This window comes from Neofelis nebulosa, chromosome 4, assembly GCF_028018385.1.
Source record: "Neofelis nebulosa isolate mNeoNeb1 chromosome 4, mNeoNeb1.pri, whole genome shotgun sequence".
In the NCBI taxonomy this organism is placed as follows: Eukaryota; Metazoa; Chordata; class Mammalia; order Carnivora; family Felidae; genus Neofelis; species Neofelis nebulosa.
The window spans coordinates 99,737,700-99,764,670 of record NC_080785.1 but is presented as its reverse complement, the minus strand read 5'-3'; the positions used below and the strand labels follow the sequence as shown (position 1 = coordinate 99,764,670).

The following is a 26,971-nucleotide window of genomic DNA, read 5'->3' as shown; positions in this document are numbered from 1 at the left end:
TTAGCCATAAAACAGAATGAGATCTTGCCATTTGCAACAACATGGATAGATCTAGAAGGTATAATGCTAAGTGAAATAAATCAGAGAAAGACAAATACCATATGATTTCATTCATGTGTGCAATTTAAGAAACTAAACAAACAAAGGAAATCAAGACAAACAAAAAAAAAAAAAGAGAGAAGAAGAAAAAGAACCAGACTCTTAACTACAGAGATGGAGATGGTTACCAGAGGGGAGGTGGGGGGGGGGGGGGGGCGTGAAATAGGTAATGGAGATTAAGGAGTGCATTTGTGATGAGCAGTGAGTAATATATGGAATTGTTGAATCACTATATTGTACACCTGAAACTAATATAACACTGTACCTTTACTGTACTGGAATTAAAAATAAATTAAAATAATAAAAAAAGAACAGGAAGTCTCAGTGTTCCTTTTTTTTTCCTTTGCTCCTTTTAAATGTTTCAAAAGATAGGAAAATAAGGAATACTTCCTGTTATTTTATGAAGCAAGGATAATACTGGTACCAAAACTGACATAAATATTTACCAAAAAAATAACCACAACTCAGTCTCCCTTACTAATTATTAATTTGATAGTTATAATGCTACTTTGGCTTATAAAATAGGTTTATATATTTTAGATGTTTATACTGAAGTTTTCAAGGGCAGAAAGTTAGGATGTCTTTTAAAAAAAAATAGTTTGCCTGTCATTTACTTTAAAATGTTTAAGCAGTGGAGTGCCTTGGTGTGTCAGTCAACTGAGTGGCCAACTCTTGATTTTGGCTCAGGTCACGATCTCAGGGTTGTGAGATTGAGCCCTGTGTCGGGCTCCGTGCTGAGCATGGAGCCTGCTTAAGATTCTCCCTCTCCTTCTCCCTCCCTCCCTCCCTCTCTCACTCTCTCCCTCTCTCCATCTGCCACGTTCCCCTGCTTGCTTGTTCTTGCTCATAACTAACTAATTAACTAACTAACTAAATAAATAAATAAATAAAATATTTAAGCATTGAATACACATAACTATTGGTTTTTAGGGTCACAAGCTGACCACATCATCATTCTATTTTTATGGATTTCTCAGTCAATCATGAAGTACTTATTTGTAAACCTTCTATAGTGATTATGTTTGAAATGTGTCACTTTTAACTTGCTTTCTATGTTTATAATGTCAATTTTTTGAATACAAAAAAACCTTAACTCTAGGAGCTTATAAGCAATTCATATGGAAGGCTATTTTTTCTAGGCTTACAAATATGGTACTTTTATAGCTGTTCGACTTAAAAGCTTTAAAGAAATGAGTAATGAGAAAAGGTCTTTTCAAATATATGTAGAGAGAGATGTTAAGAATTTGAAAGGGAAGTAGGATACCCTGAAATGGAGAGTTAAAGAAAAAGAAACTACCTATTTAGAGAAATGTAAAAAGCAAAATGCATAGTGTACCATACAGAGATGTTGAATGACCATGCTGTGTCATGCACGTGAAACTGCTGTGACATTGTGTGCCAGCTATACTCAAGTGAAAAAATTAAAGCAAAATGAAAAATAATAGAAATGAGAGTGGATATTAGACGAAGAACATAATATTAGAGAATCCCAGTTGAAACATGAATAAATATTTTGTGTGTCCTTTTCACTATCATATCATTTCCATCAATACTTTTTCTGCAATATATTTCAGTAAGTATATATTTATACAGATTCATTTCTTTTATTTAGCTGTCATAGTGACTGGGGTCCAGGAATAATAGCAGGCTTTCAGAAGCCGAACAGGTCATCCTCTATAGGTTTCCAGAAAAAAGCTCCTCTCTGGTTCACTTGAGTGCCTGGATTTGTTCCTTAATCTAAAATAGGAAGGTTGTTGGGGCACCTGGCTGGCTCAGTTGGTTGAATGTCTGACCTCAGCACAGATTATGATCTCATGGTTCGTGGGTTCAAGCCCCGTGTGGGGCTCTGTGTTGACAGCGCAGAGCCTGCAGCCTTCTTTGGATTCTGTGTTCCCTTCTCTCTCTGCCCTCCCCCCGCTCACCTCTGTCTCTCTCAAAAATAAAAACATTAAAAAATATTTTTTTAAATAGGAAGGTTACATACGTGATAAACTCTGTCTTCTGTGTTCATTACCTTACTCTGCATCAGATAGCTAGTCCGTAAACAGTGAGTTGATCACTGATTGGTTGGTCATTTGGATATGTTGGTCACTAAAGAAATTGAAAAATTGTGAGAAATAGGAAAATTGGAAAGAAGAGGGTGTAAAATTTAGAAAGTGATAATTTAATTTAGGATGAGATAGGAGGAAACGATTATATGAGAAGTAAAAAGGATCCAAGTTAGCTTAAAATACAGAGGAGAAGGGATAAGATCTTAAAATGAATGTACAGAAAATGGGAATGCGTGGGAAGTCATACATTTTACCTTGTCTAGGAGGTATTGAATCACTATAAGAGCAATTAGTAGGATAATGGATTTAAACTTGGTTTAGCCTTTTCTTCCCTGAGGTTTTTTTTTTTCTGTTTTTATTTTCCTTTTTTTTTTTTTTTTTTAGCTTGAGAGACAGAACGATAGAGAAAGCACGAGTGGAGGAGGGGCAGGTAGAGAGAGAAAGAGAGAGAGAGAGACTCCCAAGCAGACTCCACTCTGTCAACGTAGAGCCCAATGTGGGGCTCGATCCCACGAACCATGAGATGATGGCCTGAGCTGAAATCCTGCGTCAGACACACAACTTGACTGAGCCACCCAGCACCCCATCTTTCTGTTTTTAAAAGATGAATCATGTGTAATTTGTTGGATGAGGCTCCTTCAGAAACAGGTTTTATGTAGTTTTTCGTGTAATCATAAAATAACATCCTGAAGGTGAAAAAGAAAGGTAATAATGCTTTTCTTTGGGGGTGGGGCATTATTCTAGGCATAGCCCTTTTATACCTGCAGCTGTACCGGGTCACATGTGACCAGACCTACCTACTCCGATCCCTGGATTATGTAAAGAGAACACTTCGGAATCTAAATGGCCGCAGGGTCACTTTCCTGTGTGGAGATGCTGGACCCCTTGCAGTAGGAGCTGTGGTGTATCATAAACTCAAAAGTGACTGTGAGTCCCAGGAATGCATCACAAAGTGAGTTTTTAAAACTGGAAGTATTTTCTCTAAATTCTCAATTTAAGGTGTTGCTGTAGAAAGGTATTCAAAAAGGAAATTATTTTTTAATTCATCTCTTGTTGCAAACAGGCCTTTCCAAGAAGTGAAGAGGTTATATATTAATTGGAACATAACGATAAGATCACGTCTCCTTTCTATCCAAGCCTGTGTCTGCCTTCATTTGGGGAGCAATAAACATGTTACTTCATGTTACTTTAATCTTTTCCTAAGTAATCTTGGTTGCCTTCATTGCATGAAAATTAGCGTCTGTGCCTTAGGTTTGCTATCATAACTAAGTTATTTTTAGGTTCAATTCTTTTGGAACAATTAGTGTAAAACTTTTATTGCACCTAAAATAATTGGTTTATATTCTCTTTTGAAGAGGGAGAAATCAGGGCTCACGCCTGTGGTCTGGTGGAGTGTGTGACACATGCTAGTTGGTTGATGTTTTTTGAAAGACAGAATGACTCAAGCTAGTTCCCAAGCATTGACTACATTTTAGTACTCTTTTCTTTTACATTTTAAATCATTCTGGATTTTAAAATTGAATATCATCCCTTACATCGTTTAGACTAGATATAAAGGTAGACTTTTTTTTTTTTTTTTTTTTTTTTAATTCTGAGAGAGAGCAGGAGAGGGGCAGAGAGAGAGGGGGAGAGAGAGTCCCAAGCATGGTCTGCAGGGTTAGCACAGAGCCTGATGCGGGGCTTGAACTCAGGAACTGTGATATCGTGACCTGGGCCTAAGTCGGGTGCTTAACTGACTGAGCCCCCCCAGGCGTCCCTAAAGGTAGATATTTTGAACCGAAGGGTGTTTTGTTATTAATTTGATATCTGAGAGAGAAATTAGTGTAGTGGAAAAGTTTTGGTTGCTTGGGTGGGTGGGTTTGTTTTTTTTTTTTTTTTTCAGTATGTTGTAAAATCGGTTTTAGATTTAAAGTAACAGGTAATTCCTAAAGTGATGGGGTTATTGACAGTTTCAGGAAGAGGTATCTCAGACACTGTCCGGGAAAACAGAATTTTTCTTGTTGGGTAGACTTCTGCAGCTCCAGAAGACGATTGTGTGCCGAGATTCGGACCTTCCCGATGAGCTGCTCTATGGACGGGCAGGTTATCTGTACGCCTTACTCTACCTGAACACGGAGATCGGCCCGGGCACCGTGTGTGAGTCAGCTATTAAAGAGGTACAGCGGGGCTGCCGGCAACAGTGGGTGCACGCTCCTGTCTACCATCCCAGCCTGTCAGCACAGAGCAGCATTAGTGGCTGGACTCTGCTTCTGGGTAGCAGTAATTTCTTAAGGGATGTCATAAAATCACTGAATAGCTCCTCTTTTTCCTTTCTAGGTACGTTTTGTAAAAATCTGTCCTCTTAGGCCACTATTAATTCACCTGTTTTTACTAGAACCAAACAACAGCATCTCTCAAAAGATAGGATGTTTATTTCTGGTCATGAGGTATCTGAACTGGTTAGGCAGTCCTGGGAATATGGCTAAGGATCCAGGTTCTTCTGTCCTGTTCTGCCATGTCCTAGGGGCATGCCCTTATCTGCAAGACCCAAGCTACTTGAGCAGCAAAGCAGCTTGTTTTTTAAGGCCACAATCTAGAGGTTGTCTGCTTCACTCCTGCTCACACTTCACTGCCAGAACTTGTTCAGAGGACCGTGTCTGTCTGTAGCTCAGAGCCCAGGTGCCCAGCGAAAACTTGGAGCACTGTTACCAAAAGTATGAGGGGAGAGAGGATATGAGGAAACGGTTTGTGTCTTTGCCATGTAGTCATTACAGGTATGATATTCTTTGGATTTAACTAAAACCCTGCATGCTGTGGGCATTTCATTAGCCGTTCATAAATAAGGCCAGTTCCTCCAGCCTTTCCTGGAAGATGTAGGGCCAGTCTTTTGGAGAAAACATTGCAGTTACAAGGCAACTAAGCAGTCTGGGAAAGTTCTTTTAGGAAGTTTTTCTAGATTCCAGTGAACTGTTCACGCAAAGAACTTTTAATTTTTTGGTTTGACTCCCTGATGTCTTTTTCTACTCTGAGATTGTCTTCTGATTTCTCTCTGCCTCTATTTATTAATTTATAAAATAAAGATAACAGTGGTGCTATTCACTGCTTACAGATTTTTGGATTAAGTAATCTATGTAAAGACATGTTGTTAATTAGACAAAAACAAGATACTTAACGCTGTCTTCGTAATCTCCGTAGGTAGTCAATGCCATTATTGAATCAGGCAAGACCCTGTCAAGGGAAGAAAGGAAGGCTGAGCGCTGTCCGCTGTTGTATCAGTGGCACAGGAAGCAGTATGTTGGAGCAGCCCACGGCATGGCTGGAATCTACTACATGTTAATGCAGGTAAATAGGAATACTCTGGAATACCAATACAGTGACTACAGTATAAAATATTTGATCGGATGGGAAATGGGGCCTGAAATGTTAGTGTAAATCCAGCAGACTGAAATTAAATAAGGATCCTACACTGAATCATGGATATTTATGCTCTGCTTCATGAACCCCAAGCAGTGAAGTCCAAGAGTGTGCGTCCTGCATGCACTTTTGTACTGGGTTAGTGAGGTGCCTGCTGCCTGCATTTTTCTTCTATGTCTTTCTGCTCATTGTAGTAGGAACTCTTTGAATGGAGGGAAGCAGAAAGAGCCTCCAGCATCCAGACTGGGCAGAGACTTTCTCATGTTCAGATACCCCCAACTTGCTGTCAGTTGTGTTCTAAATTTTCAACTAGTTTACTGTTGTCTCGATGATCTGGTCTCTCAATCATCCGTGACATCCGCTGAATTAAATACTCACTTCCATCAGGCAGGCACAGACCCCACCCCAAATATTGCTTCAACCTGCTTCCAGCCCCATGGCCTGGACCTCCCTTCCCCACTGTAGACACAGCCTACTTTTTTTTCTTTAATTAAACCTTTCTTAAAATTTTTTTTTTCAACGTTTTTTATTTATTTTTGGGACAGAAAGAGACAGAGCATGAACGGGGGAGGGGCAGAGAGAGAGGGAGACACAGAATCGGAAACAGGCTCCAGGCTCCGAGCCATCAGCCCAGAGCCTGACACGGGGCTCGAACTCACGGACCGCGAGATCGTGACCTGGCTGAAGTCGGACGCTTAACCAACTGAGCCACCCAGGCGCCCCTAATTAAACCTTTCTTTATCTACCACACCCATAAAAGAGTAGTTAATTAATGCTGAAAATCGCGAAGCTGGTAAGTCAAGGAGTGTGGATTATTAGAATTTAGATCTTTTTAACTAAAAACCTTTATACTTCTTTTTAAAAATTTTACTTCACATCCTTTTTGAAAGCCTACTCTACCATGGGTCACCTGGTGGCTCAGTCGGTTAAGCGTCCAACTTTGGCTCAGGTCATGATCACACAGTTTGTGAGTTCGAGCCCCATGTCGGGGTCTATGCTGACAGCTTGGAGCCTGGAGCCCTGCTTCGCATTCTATGTTTCCCTCTCCCATTGCCCCTCCCCCGCTGACACTATTCTCTTTCTCAAAAATTAAAAATTTTTTTTTCAAAAACTTACTCTTTCAGTAAAGGAAATTCATATTTAAACAGGGCTAAACCCCCATTTTCTGGTAACTAGTTGTCGTTGTTTATTCTAGAAAAATAAAACATATACTCCAATTTGTGAATTTTCTTTATAGTGCAGACACATGTTTCCAAAGTAACTAGAATTGCATTTCATTTAAAAATAGCACTGCTATTCTGGGAAGTTGGTGATTTGTGTGTGTTTTCTTTTTCCCCAGAAAAATGTTTTGACACTAGCTTTTGAAACTTTTCTTCTTAAGTGACACCCTTATGGGAATCATAACCATATGAAAACCACACCAATAAGACATCACTTAGTTTAGATTGAGGTGTCTAGGTTAATTTTGTTAGATAATAAGGGTTTCCTTGAGAGAAACACAGGTCACAAAATTGTCCCCTTGTCTGCTTTTAAAGTGAAGAACATGGCACCATTATTTACCCAGAATTCTGTATGGAAATCAGCGTCGGTTTTCTTGTAGCAATCTCTTAAGCAGCTGTGTGCCAAAGCTCGCTTACAAGGGCCAGGTACACGCGGCTTTTCCCCCACCACCCCTGCGTTTAGTGCCAGTCTACCGTGCAGCCGTGGGTCAGTGTGGCGGTGGACGGTTCTCCCATGCAGTTTCATTTGGAAGGCTGTCACAACAGTACACACAAAAAACTTTTAAAACATGACTGAAACTCCACTTTCTAGATGGCAGAATAAACACATTTCTCCTCTTGAAAATCATCCCAAAACAGCAAGGACAACAATAAACCAGAAACTAACTTCTTGATGAGACTAGGACACATCTGGAGCCCCAGACTACAAATGTGTAGACTGAGAGTAGATGAAAGAATGGCAGGTGACCAGGCAGGACAGAGCAAGATCACACATAGGTGTCTGAAAAAGAGGATGCCAGCAAGAAGCAAGCTGGTTTGTCCTGTAAAACCCAGCACTCAGGAACTTAATGTGCTGTTACTATCAAAGACCGAGAGATGCGTGCATGTGGGGCATGGTGTTTGGGCAGCGAGGGGGCTTCTTTGAAAACTTTGTACAGAGCAGTTGGACTTCTGCCAATAAGATCACCCTGCACAGTGACTGGCCCTCCCCTAACTCCTACTGGAGACAAAAGGAAATGTCCTGGAGAAACCGAACCAGATCTTTCAATTCAAGAAAGCTGGTGTAGAGGACAGTTGAAGTGAAGCATAGAACTGAACACAGGGGGCTTGGCTGGATGTCTTCAGGGTGTGAGGGGAGACCTCCCTGTCGCCACGGCCAGCATCACGCACTGCCGCCTCTCTTACCCGTTGGCATCACTGCCTTCACCTCACGAGGGGGGTTGAAGTGGGATGTTTTGGTTGTTTTTGGAGAAACCGCTCAGGTAAAGGTCTACGGATACAGGTGTTTCAAAGTTCCCACTAAAAATGTTAGCTAGCTGTCTCTGATGGTTAATACTGTGTTTTAGTTTGGCTGGGCCAAAGTGTCCAGGTATGTGGTCAGACATTCTTCTGGATGTTTCTATGAGGGTATTTGGGGTGAGATTTACATTTAAATGGTGTAGGGGCGCCTGGGTGGCTCAGTTGGTTAAGCATTGACTTCAGTTCAGGTCATGATCTCACCGTTTATGAGTTCGAGCCCCACATCTGGCTCAAATTCTGTGTCTCCCTCTCTCTCTGCCCCTCTCCCACTCACTCACTCTCTCTCTCTCTCTCTCTGTCTCTCAAAAATAAATAAATGTTAAAAAAAATTGAATGGTGTTAGAACGTAAGGGGAGGGATGGTAAAGTATCCCCCAACTGAGAAGGCAGAAAACATAAGCCACTCCATGGAGTTTACACAGACTTTTCTTCAGGGTACCTTACTGACGAGGGTCGGGTGGGTGGGGGGGGAGTGTCAGTAGGGGATGATCCATGGCACCTGCATAATTATTTTCTGCAAAGTCCAGACCTTAGTCCATGGATTTTGTGGAGGGAGGGGACATGCAGAAGAGTGTTGCAGTGAGATCAGAGGGTTTGCACACACCTCAAAGGGCTTGCACACACCTAATGGGCAGCTACTCTTTAGTGAGATCTCAGGGCCCCCCACCTGTGCCTCAGGAAGGGGAAAGACTGTGTTATCTCTGACAGACTCCTGGGAGGCCAAAACAGGCTTCCCCCATCCTTGCCGCAGCAGTTATTTCTAAGGCATGTATATTAATCTCCAAGTGGCCCAGAATACATGGCCACAAGAGAGGTCCCTGAGCAAACGTGAACAAGATGGAGTCGGTGTTGTTGGCACTCTTACGAATGCATGGACTTCTTCTAGTAAAGCAGTTTGCCCTCCGCAGTGTGGGGGGGGCTTCATTCAGTCAGGTGAAGGCCTACCCTGAGCGAGAGGGAATTCTCTAGCAGATGGCCTTCGGACTGTCTTCAACATCAAAAAAATTTGAAACAAAAGGTCTATCCAAGTCTTAAATAACCAGATAATTGAATTAATTTTAATTTTAAATGCTCTTCAGTATTCCAGGTAATCAATGCTTTATTATACTAGCTACAGTACAAAGGCTTAAAAAACACATAAGGAAAAAGAAATTAAATGTTTTGTTTTTATTTGTTTAAAGCCAGCAGCAAAAGTGGACCAAGAGACCTTGACAGAAATGGTGAAACCTAGTATTGATTACGTGCGCCACAAGAGATTCCGATCTGGGAATTACCCTTCGTCGTTAAGCAATGAGACCGATCGCTTGGTCCACTGGTGCCACGGTGCCCCGGGCGTCATCCACATGCTTACGCAGGCTTACAAGGTCAGTACTGCCATGTGTACCACAAGCATTTACTGTTCAGAGCTTCAGTTTTCCACCAGGTTCTCAGTTAGATTTTGGCCAGCACATTTGATTGCAAACTAAAAGCTTTTTAGAATTAATGTTTTTAGAAAATGAAGTCTCCCTGTTTCACTTGGTCACTCCTATGGTCGGAGCTCTAAGTGTGTGTGTGTTGACAGCGATTATATTCACTTGTAAAAGAAAATCTCGGGGCACCTGGGTGGCTCAGTCGGTTAGGCATCCGACTTCGGCTCAGGTCATGATCTCACGGTCCGTGAGTTCGAGCCCCGCGTCGGGCTCTGTGCTGACAGCTCGGAGCCTGCAGCCTGTTTCAGATTCTGTGTCTCCCTCTCTCTCTGACCCTCCCCCGTTCATGCTGTCTCTCCCTGTCTCAAAAATAAATAAACATTAAAAAATTTAAAAAAGAAAAAAAGAAAATCTAGCCAACGGCAGAGTAATGATTTTTATCCTGAGTGTGAATATCCAGTAAGGCAATAGGCACTATTATAACCAAATGCTTTTTTGTTTGACTTCCCATCATTTTATTTTCTTGCTTGAATAAGCCTTTAGTGCTGGATGATGATGCTTATTCAGGGGCTTTTAAATTTGAGTTTAAAATTGTTATAAAATTATTCATAAGGGATGGGTGTGATGTTCAAAGTTTTACACATATGGAATATTATCTGAAAATAGGCAGTACCTTTACGGATGTCTTCTGGTACTGTCCAGATGCATTTGGGCACAATATTAAGAATACATTTGATTTCTCTCCTGGACTAAGAATTATCTTCTAAGTTGAAAGCAAACAGTGCTGCTGCTTTGTTTTCCGGTGTTTTTTAAATGTGTTTTCTTAATATTTTATTACATAGAAGTTGAAATTACAAACAGCTTACTATATTCTATGACCCTTAAGTGTTTTGTCCTTTCTTGGAAAAAATAATGGATGTTCTCAGAGAAAAAATGTTTCCAAGCACGTTTTTTAGGAGACTTAACACATTTTATTATTTTTTTAGTTTTTTATTTGAACATAGTCGACACACAATGTTGTATTCGTTTCAGGTGTACGACATAGTGATTCCACAAGTCTGTATGTTCTCCCAGGCTCACCACAAGTGCACTACCATCTGTCACCATACAACACTTTAATAGTATCTTGGACTCTATTCCTTAGGCTGTGCCTTTTATTCCTGTGACTTACCCCCCAACTGGAAGCCCGTATCTCCTACTCTCTTTCACCCATGTTGCCCGTCGCCCCACCTCCTCCCCCTGGGCAGCCATCAGTTCTCTGTATTTGCAGGTCTGATTCTGCTCTTTATTTTATTCATTTTTCTGTTTGGAGTCCACATACAAGTGAAATCATATGGTATTTGCCTTTCTCAGTCTTGACTTATTTCACTTAGCACAATACCTTGTTGGTCCATCCATGTTGTCCCAGATGGCATGATTTCATCCTTTTATATGGCTGAGTAATATTCCATTATAGATATTTTATATGTATATATAAACACAAACATTGCTTCCATATCTTAGCTATTATAAATTTTTTTAAATGTTTTTATTTATTTTTGAGACAGAGCATGAGCAGGAGCAGAGAGAGAGACACACACACACAGAATCTGAAACAGGCTCCAGGCTCTGAGCTGTCAGCACAGAGCCCGATGTGGGGCTCAAACTCACGGACCACAAGATCATGACCTGAGCCGGAGTCGGACGCTTAACTGACTTAACCAGGCACCCCTAATCACTCTTTTTTTTTTTTATTTTTAATTTTTTTTTCTGTGTAACTTTAAGTTTCAGATGGATTTATCTTTTGTCTTAGATTCATGTTTGATTTTGTTTGTTTGTTTGAAGTAGTCTCCGAGCACACCCTCTTAGCTATTATAAATAAAGCTGCAATAGACATAGAGTACACATACCTTTTTGAATTAGTGTTTTTGTTTTCTTTGGATAAATATTTAATAGTAGAATTATTGGATCATATGGTATCTCTATTTTAAAATTTTTGAGGAACCACCATACTGTTTTCCGTAGTGGCTAAACCAATTTACATTCCCATCAGTAGTGTACAAGGTTTTTTCTTCTCTACATCCTCTCCAACATTTGTTATTTCTTGTCTTTTTGATTTTAGCCATTCTCACTGGTGTGAGGTGATATCTCGTTGTGGTTTTGATTTCTGTTTCCCTGATGATTTGTAGATGTTGAGCATCTTTTCATTTGTGTGTTGGTAATCTGTATGTCTTCTTTGGAAGAATGTCTATTCAGATCCTCTGCCCTTTTTTTAATAAGTTTATTTGTTGATTTTGAGAGAGAGAGCACAAGCAAGGAAGAGGCAGAGACAGAGGGAGAGAAGGAATCCCAAGCAGGCTCTGTGCTGTCAGCAGCAGAGCCCAACACAGGACTCAATCTTACAAACCATGAGATCATAACTGACTGAGCCACCCAGTTACGCCCTCTGTGCGTTTTTTAATTGGATTGTAACCAATGCTTTTTTCATAATTTTATTTTTTAAATACATTTTTATTTATAATATTTGATGTTGGAGGTTGTTGCTCATATATCAAAGTATATGACAATAATCACAAAGATTGATTAGTGTTTTGGCAAAGTCCCTTAGTTTTGAGGAAGTAGATGGAATTAATGAAGCAGAATTCACATTTCTACCTGAAAATAACAAGAGAACTGGTCTCTGAATCAGTTTTATTTTCCCCTTGCGACTAACTATGTATCTCTCATAATTTAGGCAAATTTTTCAGAATCTTTTAGTCTCCCTACAATAGTAATAGCTAAAATATTCAAATAATATAAAATTCAGGTATGAGCATTCAAGAAAATAGAAAGTTAGGATATTTGGTAAGAGCAAGGCACAATGAAATACACTTTGGAAATCAGACGAATTTAATGATTCGTCTTCTTAACTATTAATACCTCAGCCTTTAAATTAAAACAGAATTTTGTTCAAGTCACTGCCTCCCTTTATTGGAGCTCTAGAGCAATCGTTGGAACTTCAGTGACATAGAGCTAAGTTTATAATATTATAAATATCCAACCATAATATCTAAGTATATTGTTGACAAACAAGGGCACTCTGATATTCAAAACAGATGTAGGACTTTGTTAAAATATGAAAGCTTTTGTTTGCCAGACTCCCTTTTCTCTTTCACATTAAAGGGGATAAACTGTAGAGGGGGGCACTCCTGGTGGCCCAGAGTCTTGGCTTCTGAGGGTCTCCCCCATCCCCACCCCTGAGCCAGTGGGAAGCAGTAATGAGGCGTCAGGGCTTCCAGCGGGGCCGTCATCCTGGGGAGGTCCATGTCTATTAGCCCTGCTGACCGTCACCACCATCCTTTGTCACCACCATCCGTTTGCACCTGTGCTGGTCACACGTAACAGAGCTCTGCTCCTGGTTGTGCCACAGGTGGCGCAGACCCCCTGCTGCCTGTGCGGCTTTCACTCAGAATATCATTTGAACGCCTGTCCTTGCCCTGCTTATTCCAACACAGAAATTCCTGTCTTCTAAAAAGTGTGGAGCAAAACCCGTTAAGATCCCATTCTTCATCACTGAAACTTAATTTTGTCCATTTACATCGCCAGTCAAACATGAGGAGGGCGAGAAACACCAGAATCTTTTGGGGAAGAGGGCATCAATGGCAATTTGAAAAGGCTTCTAGAACATAGTTTTACAATTAGGGGTAAAAATATATTTTCAGAGTCAGAGAGTAGAGGGTGAGATTTTTGTTTGGCTGAGGCAGAGGGTGGTGTGGGCAGGAGCGGGGTTGGAAGTGCAAAGCTAGAGAAACACAGCTCTAGGCTCCATTTTCTCTCAGGTTTTTGTTAACTCAAGAGGATCTGCGTTCATTGAAGGGGTCTCAGAATTAGGAAGTGCTTACATTTTGTGTAATAAGTTTTCAACAGTTTCTCATGCTGGCATGTCAACTCATAAGTTCTTCAAGAATGCTTATGAAAGCATAAGGCTTTCAAGTATTTGAAAATTTATTAATATCCTTCACACATAAAACTATAGGAGCGCCTGGGTGGTTCAGTTGGTTCTATGTCCAACTCTTGATTTCGGCTCAGGTCATGATCTCATAGTTTCTGAGTTCAAGCCCAGCATCAGTGTCAGCGCTGAGTGAGATTCTCTCTCTTTCCCTCTCTCTTTCTGTCCCTGCCCTGCTTACCTTTTCTCTCTCTCTCTCTCTCTCTCTCTCTCTCTTTCTCTTTCTTTGTCCCCTCCTTCCCTACCCACCCCTCAAAATAAATAAATAAACTTAAAAAAAAACTATAAATTGAGTGGAGGCTCACTTAATTTGTTTTCCCTTCCTATAGATGCTAATCAAGTTGCAGTGGGTAGTTGAGTGTACTCCACTTTGTATGAACATGTATTATTTGTTAATTTAAAATTCTATAGTAGTTTAGATGATCCTTGAAAAAAATGTCAGGGTCTTAACAATATGCTGTATTAGGAATTTTATTAATTGCAAATGACTTTCTAACAAATTATGTTTGTGGACCCTATAGCTGGAAGCTATTTTGCTGAATAGTTATAATCAGTTCTTGATTATCTGACAGTAAATTACAGGTAATGATAACAAATTCTACCTTCTTCTAACTACGCATATGGACCCTCTGGTATTAGCAGTTTGTATGGATTCAGCCACTATAAACAAATGCCAACATTGGTCAGATGAAAATTGTATTTGGAAAGGTATTTACAAATATGCCCACAAAACCACGTAAATCATACCAAAGTGGTATCAACATAATGTTTCGATTTCATGCTCAAGTGTGAAACCACTGTGCCTTTCCTGCTCCTGCACCTACGTGCTGGCACCGAAAACCCCAGAATAGAATTCTAGCAGAAATGCTCCCTGATGGTCAGCTGTTGACCATGCATCAGAAAATGTTTTCATATAAACTGTGTTCCAGAGGCTCCTTTGTAAGTCGATTATTTGAAATATGGAATACTTAGGGGTGCATATCAGACTCACCTGGAGAGATTCTTTCAAACTCTACTTTCTTTCCTCCTTCCTCAAGATCATGATACCTTCCTAAGTTTAAAAATCACTTCCATAAACATAGCACAGTTTATTAATTGTTTTCCAGTTTCACTTATTTTAATGAATAAGCTGCTATGAACACTTGTACAGGTCTTTGGGGCCAATACCTGGGAGTAGAATTGCTGATCAGAAAGTAGCTGCAGTTTTGTAAGAAACTGCCAAAGCTTTGCACAGAGTAATAGTTGTGCCTTTTATAGTCCCATCAGCAGTGTAAGAGGGTTCTCCTCATCTTTGGCAACAGTTGGTATTCTAAGTCATTTTGATTTTATTCTGGTGGCTATTTCATTGTAGTTGTAATTTGCATCTTCCTGAAGATTAATGATGAGCAGATTTGCCTGTTCATGGGTCATTTGTATATCTTCCTTTGTTAAATTATCTCTTCGTTTCTTTTTCCCCTGTTGCTTTATTCTTTTATCTTTTTATTATTGGGCTGTAAGAATTCTCCATATCTTCTGTTACAAGTCTTTGTCAGGTTATATGGTTTGGAAATAATTTTATAGTTGACCTAATCATCATCTTTATGGTATCTCTTGATGAAGGGAGTTTTCGATTCTGATAAAGTCTGTGTTTTATCAAGTGTTTTTAATGGTAATTTCTTTTAGTGTCTTGTCTAAGAAATTGTTAAGCTAAAAAATAAAACAGCCAGTTATTTTACCAGCAAAATGGGCTTATTCAAGAACAGCAGAGAATTACATCCTGGCATGTGCAGGCTATGGCAAAACCACAGGCAAGTCCAACAAAGGAGAGAACCATGTTATGGAGAAGGAGGAAGGGGGAGGACTTGTTTTGAATGTAAGTCCATTAGGAAAAAGCAAGAGTTCAGAGTGATGACAGTTTCTCATTGGCTGCGTTGCAGGGGTAGTCGATTTCTTGTAGAAGATGCAATGAACCTTATTCCCTGTTGGGGCCTGTAATGATTCTTTTGTTTCCTCTTCTGGTGGGGTCTGGAATTGTCAAGCCTTCCTGGAAGGGACTCTAGTGCTGAGGCTTTCCCTTCTAACCTCCCAACTCCACTTTAGTGAGATTTCCCTTTATCAGTTGTCACAAAATTTTACTTACCCCCAGATTATACAGAGAATATTCTCCTACAAACTGCACAGATTTAGATTTTACATTTAGAACTATGGACTATCTCCAGTTAACTTTTGTATGTTACGTGTATATTTTGTATATTAGAATTGTGCATGTGAGGTAAAAAGAGTGGGTCTTGCTTTTGCTTTTAATTTTTTTAGTGTTTATTTTTGAGAGAGACACAGAGACAGTGTGAGTGGGGGAGAGGCAGAGAGAGAGGGAGACAAAGAATCTGAAGCAGGCTCCAGGCTCTGAACTGTCAGCACAGAGCCCAATGCGGGGCTCGAACTCACGAACCCAAGATCATGACCTGAGCCGAATGCAGACACTTAAGCGACTGATGCACCCAGGCAGCCCAAGAGAGGTTCTTTGTTTGTTAAGCATCAGGAAATCTGATTCTTTCTACACTGTTTATTGAAAAGACTTTTTCCCCCCCATCTGATTGACTTGGTGTCATTAATACGCATAAGAAGCCACTGAGGTGAGGAAATAGTATCCTTTTATAGTTGAGAAAACAGACCTAAGAAGTTCAGTGATTTGTTCAAGGCCACACAGAGCTGAGATTCCAACTCAGGCAGTCTGACCCCAGAGCCCACATCTCAAATGGCTTTCATGGGTTAGTCTTGCATCTGACTCTGGTGAACAGACTCTTGATCAGGAGTAGTGAGTAACATGCAAATGACCCTCGCTTTTCCCTCCTCCTACCCTCTACAGACCCTGATTCACACAGTTCACCCTTTTTTTTTTTGAGGTCACTACTAATCACTGACAAGTAGATGAATCCTATTTGCTACCCCTAAAAAGATCAGCTCTAATGCCCCCCTTGCCTCTAATTCATTGCCCAAAACTCATTTGCAGTAGAATGGAATGAGGTGATAAGCAAGTGGAAATTACAGACAGCAGATTCCGAGGGAAGGACCATAGAAACAAAATTAATGAAATGTGAGGAGAAAGAGAAGACAGTTTAAAAGGGAATATGAGGAGGCAAAAAAAAAAAAAACAGCTTCCTCCTACCAGGCATTTGCCTTGCTGAGCTCATTTGTGTCTGTCCATATAAACCACTAAGTGGAATCAGTGCCATTAAGTTCTGCAACCCAGGCATGTCTGCTCCAGCAGGAAGCTGTGTGCGGGTTTCCCTGTGATAGATCATGACAGATCTCGCCCGCCCTGATAGTGCCAGGCCATCAGGGTCTTACTGATAATGTGGCTGACCCAGGATGTTGAGTATTCTTCACTGCAGAACATTGTAGATCCTCAGCCCCTCAGGTACCTTCAACATGAGCGTAAGTTTCAACACTGTAGGTGGTGTACCTTGCTCTAGGCAGTACAGAATGGGCGATGTGTGTCAAAACATCTTACCAAAGAGTTTCTGGTTGCTTTTTTTTTTTTTTAAGTTTATTTATTTTGAGAGAGAGACAGAGAGAGTGGGGAAGGGGCAGAGAGAGGGAGAGAGAGAGAATCCTAAGCAAACTCCACATGGTCTGCACAGAGCCCGATACGGGGCTCAAACCCACAAACCACGAGACCGTGACCTGAGCTGAGATCAAGAGCCAGGCACTTAACCAACTGAGACACCCAGGTGCCCCATTTTTTTTTCTGACATCTTTTATTCTGATTTTTTAAACTAAATTTTAGAATTACTTTTGCAGAAGCCTGAACTAGGAGCACAAGGGGAAGAGATGGGTAGATTGTGAGGTGCTGCACCATGGTGTTGCTGGGGGTGCTCATTTTACCCCAGGAGCCACTTCAGGTTTCCTAATGTTGTGTAATTTACTAACCAGAAAGGGAAACTATTTTACTAACTTACATTCAAAACATCTTTTTTTTTTTTTAATTTTTTTAATGTTTGTTTATTTTTGAGAGAGAGAGAGGAGCACAAGCGAGGGAGGGGCAGAGAGGGAGGGAGACACAGAATCCAAAGCAGGCTCCAAGCTTGGAGCTATCAGCACAGAGCCCAACACAGGGCTCAAACCCACAGACTGCGAGATCATGACCTGAGCCAAAGTCAAACGCTTAACCCACTGAGCCACCCAGGCGCCCCTCAAAACATCTTTTTAACACTGCTTTACTTTTCATTGCCCAGGTCTTTAAGGAGGAGAAATACCTGAAAGAAGCCATGGAGTGTAGTGATGTGATTTGGCAGCGAGGCTTGCTTCGCAAGGGCTATGGTATCTGCCATGGGACGGCTGGGAACGGCTATTCTTTCCTGTCCCTGTACCATCTCACACAGGACAAAAAGTATCTCTACCGAGCTTGCAAAGTAAGGAGTCTTTATATAAACAACATTTGAACACTCGGGAAAGCGTACACAAAATCCAAAAATACAGTTCCTCTCCTTTCTTAACCTGTTTCTCCCAACTCCACGATCTCCCCTGCTTCTCCTGGCATAGCCATGCCCTAGCCTGTCTGTGCCCTGTTGACCCCTCTCTGGTTGCCTGGGAATCTTCTTTATTAGATTCCTGGCGAATCATTGCAATGTCTTGTTTGTTGCCTTTTCGCCAAGTGAAATCTCCGCTCTTAAATATGCTTCCTCTTAGTTTGCAGAGTGGTGTCTAGAGTATGGAGCACATGGGTGCCGCATTCCTGACAGACCTTATTCTCTCTTCGAAGGTAAGAGCGAGCAAAAAAGCTAGGTTTAAATATGTGGGTGGGTGAATTTGGTCCCCCTGTCCCTGTGCACTGGTTCTAGTCCATTTATTCTTACTTGAATTATACCTCCACAACCATAAAATAACCTGAACCAAGTAGTTTGTTGCTGAAAATTATGAGTCTCTTTGCCTTACCTATTTTGTGTACCTGCGAATGTCCTTAAAATATTTCTTGATCTTTTGTCAAGACTACATGCAGACAGAACATGGGATGTTTGCTAGTCAGTAATAGAAGAAATAATAAGTTTGCTCCTCTGCATTTCATCTGTTATATTGTGTACGTATAATATTGATCTACTCACAGGAAACATGTTTAGTATTTAAATACATTTAACTATTTTAGATATATAAATAAGTATGAATAATTGATATTAGTAACTCGACAGTATGAGCAGTTAGAAGTAGTTGGTAAAAAGCGTACAGAAGAAAGTTCTGAAGAATGAGCAATGACAGGAAATCAAATACAATAATTCTGCTACAAGCACAATATAGAGAATATAATTCAGGAAAACAAAATAGAAATCCTACAAAGAGGACTCCTACAGTTTTTACATTTATATTGTGTGTGTGTGTGTGTGTGTGTGTGTGTGTGAGTGTGTGTGTGTGAATTGGATAATTTATCATTTAAGCCACAGAAATCAAAGGGCAAAGGATAAATTGATGATAACTTTTAATAACTTGTCGCTCTAAAAGGTACATCTTATATTAATTCCAAAGTAAACTTCAGAAGGTATAAATGATTGAATATTTTTTTAAATCAAATAATTGGTGTTGAATTTTGTCAAATGCTTTTTCTGCATCATTTGATACGATTATGTGATTTTTTTTCCCCTTCTTTAGCTTATTAACATCATGGATTATTAAATATTAAGCTAGTTTTGTATCTCTGGGATAAACTTCACTTGGTCTTTTTATATATTGCGGAATTGCATTTGCTAATATTTTGTTGAGGATTTTCACATCTATATTCGTGAGAGATATTGGCTTAGACTTTTCCTTTTTTGCACCATCTTTGTCTGGTTTTTGTATCAGAGTTAATTCCTAATAAACTGGTTTGAGAAATATCCTTTTCTGTTTTCTGGAAAAGACAGTGTATTAATTCGTGGAAGAATTGGTGTTAATTCTAACTTAAATGTTTGGTAGAATTCTCCAATGAAATCATGGCGTAAAGATTTTTTGTTTGGGGAGTTTTTAAACTCTAAATCCAGTTCATTCAGTAGTTTATAGGGCTGTTCAAGTTATCAATTTCATATTTGGTAAGTTTCAGCAGTTTGTGCTTTTGGGACACTGCTCCACTTTACCTAGGGCATTAAGTTTATGTGTGTAAAGCTGTGATAGTACTTCTTTATTATCCTCTTACGTCTGAATTGTCTGTAGTGAAATGCCCTGTTCTATTTCTGCTATTGGTAGTATTTTTTAATCACATATTAGAAATATGAGCAGAAAAAAAAAAAAAGAAAGAAATATGAGCAGAAAGTAGAGTATTTGCTCTTCTCTTTCACAGGATAATATCCTTTTAATATTCAAAGAAATCATAATAAAAAAATAATTCTCAGAAAAAAATTTTAGTCTTTTACATCATACAACGGCAGTGTATTTGCATCAGATACAATAGAGTTGATACCTGAACTCTAAATGGAGTTCATTCAAGTTTATTAATGGCAGCTAAAACCCCAGGAGGTCGAAGTCTGAGTGTACAATTCCGTAAAGGCTGGGAAGGTCTCCGATTCATCTGTTCCCCTGTGTCTCACAAGTGCCTGGCTGTAGGCTCTGCATAGATTCTTGTTGGATGGGTGGTAAATAGTAACAGTGAATACGTGTGTGGAGACTACTAGGCTGAAAGGGATGCTGACATCCATGACCCCTTCTGGAACTTTCTCCGTCCCAAGTGTTCCATCTAGGTGAATCTGCTGCTCCCCCTCACCAAAACAAGAGAACAAAGGTCATCTCAGCCTGGCCACTCTAGGACCCCTCCTGAGGGTTCTAATAAGTCAGTGGTTTCCTAGAACCCTTCCTTCAAACAAAAACTTACAGGGAAGTCTGGGAACAACCAAAATGTAGGAAAACAGCCAATGACACACACAAAGCATGAATGAATTGCAAAATCATTGAGGCAAGAAGCCAGACACAACAGGCTATGTACTATGTGACTCCATTCACAGGACATTCTGAAACAGGCCAAACCAATCCACATCAGGGTTGACGGTAGGGACAGGCACTTCTGAGGGTGGTAATGGAAATTTCCACATCTCTTGATAGGAGTTTAGTTTACACGAGTGTATGCACATTTGTCAAAATTCAGAGTGAGTCCACTGAAGACTTGTGTGTTTCGTTGCATGTACATTTTACATCAAAAGAAGAACTATAAGCAAACAATAATCCAATTAAGGGAGGAATTTTTCTATTGAAAAGGGACCTGAGGGGTCTGGAGACTGGAGCCAGCTAGCAGGCTTCCTCACCCACCCTCCATAGGTCAGTTGAAAACCCAATGCTGGTGCAGACTACAGTGATGATTTGGAGTGTGGATTTTGATGAAAATAAAGTTCATTTTCAAGTAGCATACATTTTAAAGTAGTACACACACGCACACACACACACACACACAGGGATATTACTCAGCCATCAAAAAGAATGAAATCTTTTCAATGACATGGATGGAGCTAGAGAGTATTATGCTAAGCAAAATAAGTCTGAGAAAGGCAAATACTGTATGATTTCATATGTGGAATTTGAGAAACAAAACAAAAACAGAGAGAAACCAAGAAACAAATCTTCAACTATAGAGAATAAACAGATGGTTACCAGAGCAGAGCTGAGTCCGTGGCAGGGGGGTGAAGTAGGTGAAAGGGTTAACAATACACTTTACTTTGATGAACACAGAAATGTGTAGAGTTGTTGAATCACTGTATTGTACACCTAAAACTAATATAACACTGTATGTTAACTACACTGGAATTAAAATTAAAAACTTAAAAAAATTAACATTCTTAAAACTTCAAGAAGATATGAAATGCAGCCTTTTGTTTGAAATAAGAATAAAGCTGTGAGAGAGGGAGTTTTATGGTTAAAATAGCACACCGGCAGCACCCATAACTTTTTTCATTTGTTCTGTGCACTCATCGTAAAGTTTCAAGATACAGGATTAAAACCCAGAGCCAATTTTTAGGAAAGGTAAGGCAGGGAAGAAAACTGGTATCATTGCCTGCTGGGTACTGATATAACGATTTTTGAGGTAAACTGTTTTCTGGTTTTTTTTATGAAGTCATCTGTAAAATCCTCAGCACCTTTTCCGACATCCCTCCAGCCCCTGGTAAAGGAAATGATTAAGGGCCACTTTCTTTCAGACTCTACCCTCATGCCCTTTCCTAAAAGGATCTACATTTTACATTGCAGGCATGGCTGGGGCGATTCACTTTCTCTCCGACATCTTGGTACCAGAGACATCACGGTTTCCAGCATTTGAACTTGCCCCTTCGCAGAGGGATAAAAAGATGCAGTGAGACCGCTAAGACACCTACCTGTTTGGACCAAAAGCCAGATTGCTTAGTGCCTGACACAGAGCCAACTGTGAATCCTGAAGAAGGCAAAACAAAAAAAAGAGAAGCAAACACCTTCACAGGCACCCCCTTCGTTGCAGAGACCCTCAAGTTAGAGCATGAATGACAGAAACCATCCCTTTGGCGTTTTGTAACAGTGTTTCCCTCACTGGTGTCAAATATGAATTCTTCGCGTCCAGCCTTATGTAGCATTTGCATGTTTCTGGTGTTTGTTGTCTGCAAATGTAAGTTGTTCTAAACAGAAAGCCCTTCTCTTTCCGTGAGCCCGGAGCTGACCGTACACGAGGGTACGGCAGCGGCCACTTCTCTGTATATAATATTTAAAGTGAGGTGTCTTGTGTACTGACAGGCAATAGTCAGGTAGTGCGTCTCTCATCTATCAGAAAGAATCTCTAAGGTGACATCCTAGTGCTACTTCTTCAGCATTTTCCATGAGAACCTTTCAGACAAGCATGAAGGAAAGACCACTCCAAAAATTGAAAAGCAACCAAATAAAAGGGGTTTTGCTGGAATGGTTGGGGGCAGGGGTTGAGCCTTTGCGCAAGGTGCTTGAACGCTCCCTCTTTGTGTTTTGTGTTCACCCTTTGTGCTTTTAAGAGGCCAGAGGGCATGCATTGCTGGCCAGCTGGAGCTCCCTATTCCCAGCAGCGGTTTCCGGCTCCCACGTGAAGTTCCAGAGGCTCCTTACAATCCCAAGCAGCGGACGCCTGGGGAGTGGACTTCACGATAATCAGAGAACATTCAAGGGAAGCCTTTTCGTGACCATGTTGTAAATCAAACAGCAATGACTAAGCATTGGCAATTCTAGATTTGGTTTATATTATTAAAACAGACTGCACCTCAATTTTATCAGCATTATAACTTACTATAAGTTCCATGGATACAATTCCAGATGGTGATAAGTGGAAAGATACTCAGCTGTTCCCATGTCCCTGCAATTAAACTTATTTCAAAATTCGGTAACTTATCACAGTGTAAATTTGGAAGGAGTAGTCATTTTTTGCACACTTTTGGGTGATTGAAATCTCACATTTGATGAAATATATTAAGCATAAAAAGCCTAGTCTGCATTTATGCATATGGGAGACATAATGTTCTAACCAAGAAAATGACGGTATTTGTCTGACATGTTTTATCTTAAAAAAAAAAAATGGGCATTCATTTCGATTACTGTACCCTCAATAATTCTATCATGTGGATTTCAGTTTTTGGAAGACTTTTGTCATCATAATACGAGTAGCCTAGGACTTCTACATACTTCTCGTCTTGTGAGCTGAGGCATGGATTGTAAAAGACTAAAAGCAGGTTTCTCTGGTCATCTGGCCCCGGTCTGTAAGGGACCGTCCAATCATTTATCAGCCCTCATGTCCACTCCTTTCATAAAGGAGCATGAATATCCACGTAGAAGACAAATCTCCTTCACGCATATGCAATTCTTGGAATGTTGCTGAGCCTTGTTTGTGGGGCCGGCACCCTAACATGACCTTCAGTTTCTAGATGATGCCTCATGGGTCCCTTCATTGCAGATACTTGTTTCTAACCCATGACTATTTTCTCTCAAACTAGGTGGATGGCTTCCATGGGTATAAACCCTCATGGTTCTGTTTTCACCAACTTCTTGGGCCTGCTCAGGAACTTCTCAGGCACAGTATGCTGTCCTGAATGAGTTGAGGGGGACTATCTGGTAGGAGAGCTCACCACCGGTATCACAGCCCAGCCAGACAGCCCTCCCTCCCACCCACCTCACCCAAACCGCACACACAGAGCTTACGAGGTCTGGCCTGCCTCGTTCATGGCGGCACTCAGGGCTTCGGCTGTAAGCTCTGTCAGGGGAAGCCAGCGGGACCACACAGGGGCTGTGCCTGTCTCAGCCAGAGGGAGCGCATGGAAGTCCTGGTTCTGGCCATGTGTCTCCAGACCAGAAACAGCAAGGGTGACTCACCTGGGCATCCCACCAGGTCTGAAAAATAAGCACGAGGCTTCTTCCTGACTAATGTACTGAGGGAAAGATAAAATACTTGTGGAATAAACGGAGATTTTATTTACGGTTTTTTCTTTTTTAACCCAGCTGGGTTGACACCTTCCTACTTACCCACTAGATGTTCACAGATGTGCAGCTCTGTGACTCCACGTCAGCCCGCTTCTTGGCGTCTGGCACGTAGCTGCTGCATGAGGACAGTTCCAGCTCTTGGTCCCTGAAGGTGGAAGAGTGATGGCATCCACGCCAAGGAGCAGAGGACTCACAGAAGTCAGTTTAATAGATGTAGGTCTGAATTTAGATCTCAAAACATCTCACAATGATTTCTTGATTTCTTTGTGTCCTTCAAAATGTGTCTGAGTTGAAACAACTACGTGTATGCACAATACCATTTTAAAATTTGGAAGAAAAAATAGTTGATGTTGGGAAAAGTATGTGGGGTTCTTTGGTTTTGTTAGTAAAGACAGTTTTGTGATGATGACTGGTGGGATCTTCATTTGTTTTCACTTCTTCTCTGCATTTAAGGGTGACGGTTATGAGCATTGGTCACCAGTCTGAAGATTTCATTGTTCACTTAAAAATGTGGCGGGTGCCCACCTTACGATGTGCTGAATAATTCACTGGGATGATTGCTGAAGGTCTCTACACATGCGTTCTTTTCCTATCCCAAGGCCCTCTGAAACCTGGGCAGTGATGGTAAGAGCAGCATCTATGTGGCTGGCATAGTGTGACAGGCCTTTGCACTCACGTACTTAATGGCGACAACACTGCAGGAGGGGGGCACTATTACTATGACTGTTTCACAGGTGAGAAAGCCGACAGCCTTGCACAGGGTAACAGTCAGAATGGAGGACGGGCAGATGGTTGTCACCAGTGGTCACACACTGACTTGCACTCAACGTCCCTTCCCCTAAGTGTCCCAGGCAGAAAGGAGGAAATTGACACCTGGGGGGAGAGGCCTTGGTCAGGAGCACGTGACTGGGAAATGGAGCAGCTGGGCCTCCTCTGTCCGTCCTCATCATCTGCTCCTCCCTCACCGCCTTCTGGGCCGCGTGGGGGACTCTGACCCTGCCTCCTGCGTACTGCTTTTAACGTCTGTTACTTCATTTGCCGAATTCATAAAAGCAGTGATCCAGGTTTAAAGCCCAGGTTCCCTAAACATTTTTACGGACTGTCCTTAGGCCCTCCCAGGCTCTTTGCTGCAGCTTGGAGAGGCTCTTCCTTCCAAGGGCCTCAAGTCAGGCATGAGGCCAGGCTTGTTGTGGGGATGGGACCGTGGTGGTTTTGAGGTATCTAGGAGCCCATTTCCTGTGCATACGCCTATGAATATCTGGAGAGGCAGCTGCTAGTTTTCACCAGGCTTTCAAGGTGGTCTTTGACCCCAAAAGGTAACGGTGTCAGGTTCTGGATTAAAGAATGTGTGCTAGCAAGCTGGGCTTCAAGTAGGAAGCAGGGATGCTGTGGAAGACTGGCGTGGCAGGGGTGTCTGGAATCAGGAGCCACCCCATCCAGTTAGGAAGACCCTGTTGCAGCAGGTGACGCTACCTCCAGTCTCAATTTTTCCATATGTCATAAGGAGAGCCGGATGTCAATTTTCGAAATGGCTGTCACCTCCTGATGCCTGTCAGCCTGCTGTTGAACTGGACCATGGGCCTGGAAGGCTGTGTTGAATCATTGCCTCCTGATCAGCGTGAAGTTACAGCCTCCTTCAAGGACCCATTTTACCAAGACTGGCTTCCTAGAGTTAGATCGCTAGAAGCACCAGTGATCCCAGATGGCTCGGGCTATAATGAGGTCCAGTCTGCTTCACAAATATTACCGCACCCATTTCCTTATCCACTTGGGAGATGGGAGGCTTGAGTCCTTCTTTCAGCACGTGTTTATTATACACCTGCAGTGTGCCAGGCGTTGTGCTAAGTGCTGAGCATGAACTGACAGTCATGGGTCCTGTCCTCATGAGGTTCACAGTCCTGCTTGATGAACACCTATTGGGAGGGAGTAGCCTTGAGCTCAGACTCGGGAGGCCCTCCCTTAGCAGATGTCAGACAGTTCCTCTGCAGTGGGGGGTGGGGGCGATAAGCCTCCTGGGTGAAGAATCCCATGTGCATTTTCCAGGAAATGGCAGGAGGGGACCACAGGTAGATGAGCAACCCTGCCTTGCAATGTGACACCCTCTGGCATGAAGATGAGGCTGATCTGTGCCATCAAGGGGCATATGTAGTGGAGATTAAGAATCTGAATGCCTGTGTTTAGCTCTGAGCTCAACCACTTGTGAACTTGAACGAGAACTTGCCTGAGGCTCAAGGAATTTTTTGTTTCTTTGTTTTGTTTTGTTTTGTTTTCCCAGAAATCCAGGACAATAATCAGGACAGCCTCATTTTGTTGGTGGGAGGATTAAAATGAAATAAGTGGAGAAGGTGTCTAGCTCATGTATGTGCTCTGTTGGGGAAAGTGAAGGTATTGGTGCAGTGCTGTTATGTGAGGACGTAGGCTCACCTCCTAAGTAACAGAATGAAAACCCAGATCTGTCCAGTTCCAAAATTCCATGCCTCATGACAGCTCAGTGTCACTGCTGTGCCTGGCAATCTGGAGCTTCCAGCCAGCTGTGTGTGTGTGTGTGTGTGTGTGTGTGTGTGTGCGCACGTGCACAAACCTCACTGCCCAAGGTCTATCAAGGGGAGGAAGAACCATAGGAGCAAGAAGGAATGAAGCCACAATTTCAGACTTATGAAAAATCTGAACGTTTAGAGAGGTTGTGTTCTCCATGTCTCTGGCCTATTCTTTATTTAGTGACCCACAGAGATCTTCCGGTTCTATACTAGGTAGACTCGTGTGGCCTTCCTGGGATCATCCACCAGAAGCAGTGCCAGTCACATGTCAGTAGGGACCTCACCCCACTCTTTCAAGTATTGCCCAGGAATAAAACATGTACCAAGTAACATAATCACACTTCCTCCCATAATCATGTAAATACTCCCAACAGTTCCAAGAACTGATGAGGCCAGCTTTGCAAACCATTTCTTTACAGAGGCCATAAGAGAAGTTATCAATGCCCTATCAGCTATTGGGAACTAACAGGGGGATAAGGGCCCAAGGAGCCCTGAGTCTCTCCAGTAGCAGGAAGGAGGGCCACATTCCTTCTTGGCAATTGGGCCAAATGTTCTGGGACCTCACGTGCCTGAAAGTTGCCTTTGTTCTGCACTGACACTTAAATTACAGA

At 41.6% G+C, this 26,971-nt stretch overlaps 1 protein-coding gene across 1 annotated transcript in view; it reads left to right on the top strand.

Annotated features, from left to right (window-relative positions):
• Positions 1–24,232, top strand: part of LANCL2 (LanC like glutathione S-transferase 2) — a 66,900-nt gene extending 42,668 nt beyond the window's left edge. The window contains exons 3-9 of the mRNA XM_058725514.1: positions 2,895–3,102; positions 4,159–4,306; positions 5,325–5,471; positions 9,243–9,425; positions 17,652–17,828; positions 18,106–18,178; positions 21,610–24,232. Coding sequence (XP_058581497.1) covers positions 2,895–3,102; positions 4,159–4,306; positions 5,325–5,471; positions 9,243–9,425; positions 17,652–17,828; positions 18,106–18,178; positions 21,610–21,716 — 1,043 coding nt within the window. The 3' untranslated portion in view covers positions 21,717–24,232. The remainder of the gene's footprint in view (positions 1–2,894; positions 3,103–4,158; positions 4,307–5,324; positions 5,472–9,242; positions 9,426–17,651; positions 17,829–18,105; positions 18,179–21,609) is intronic.
• Positions 24,233–26,971: the final 2,739 nt, after the last annotated feature.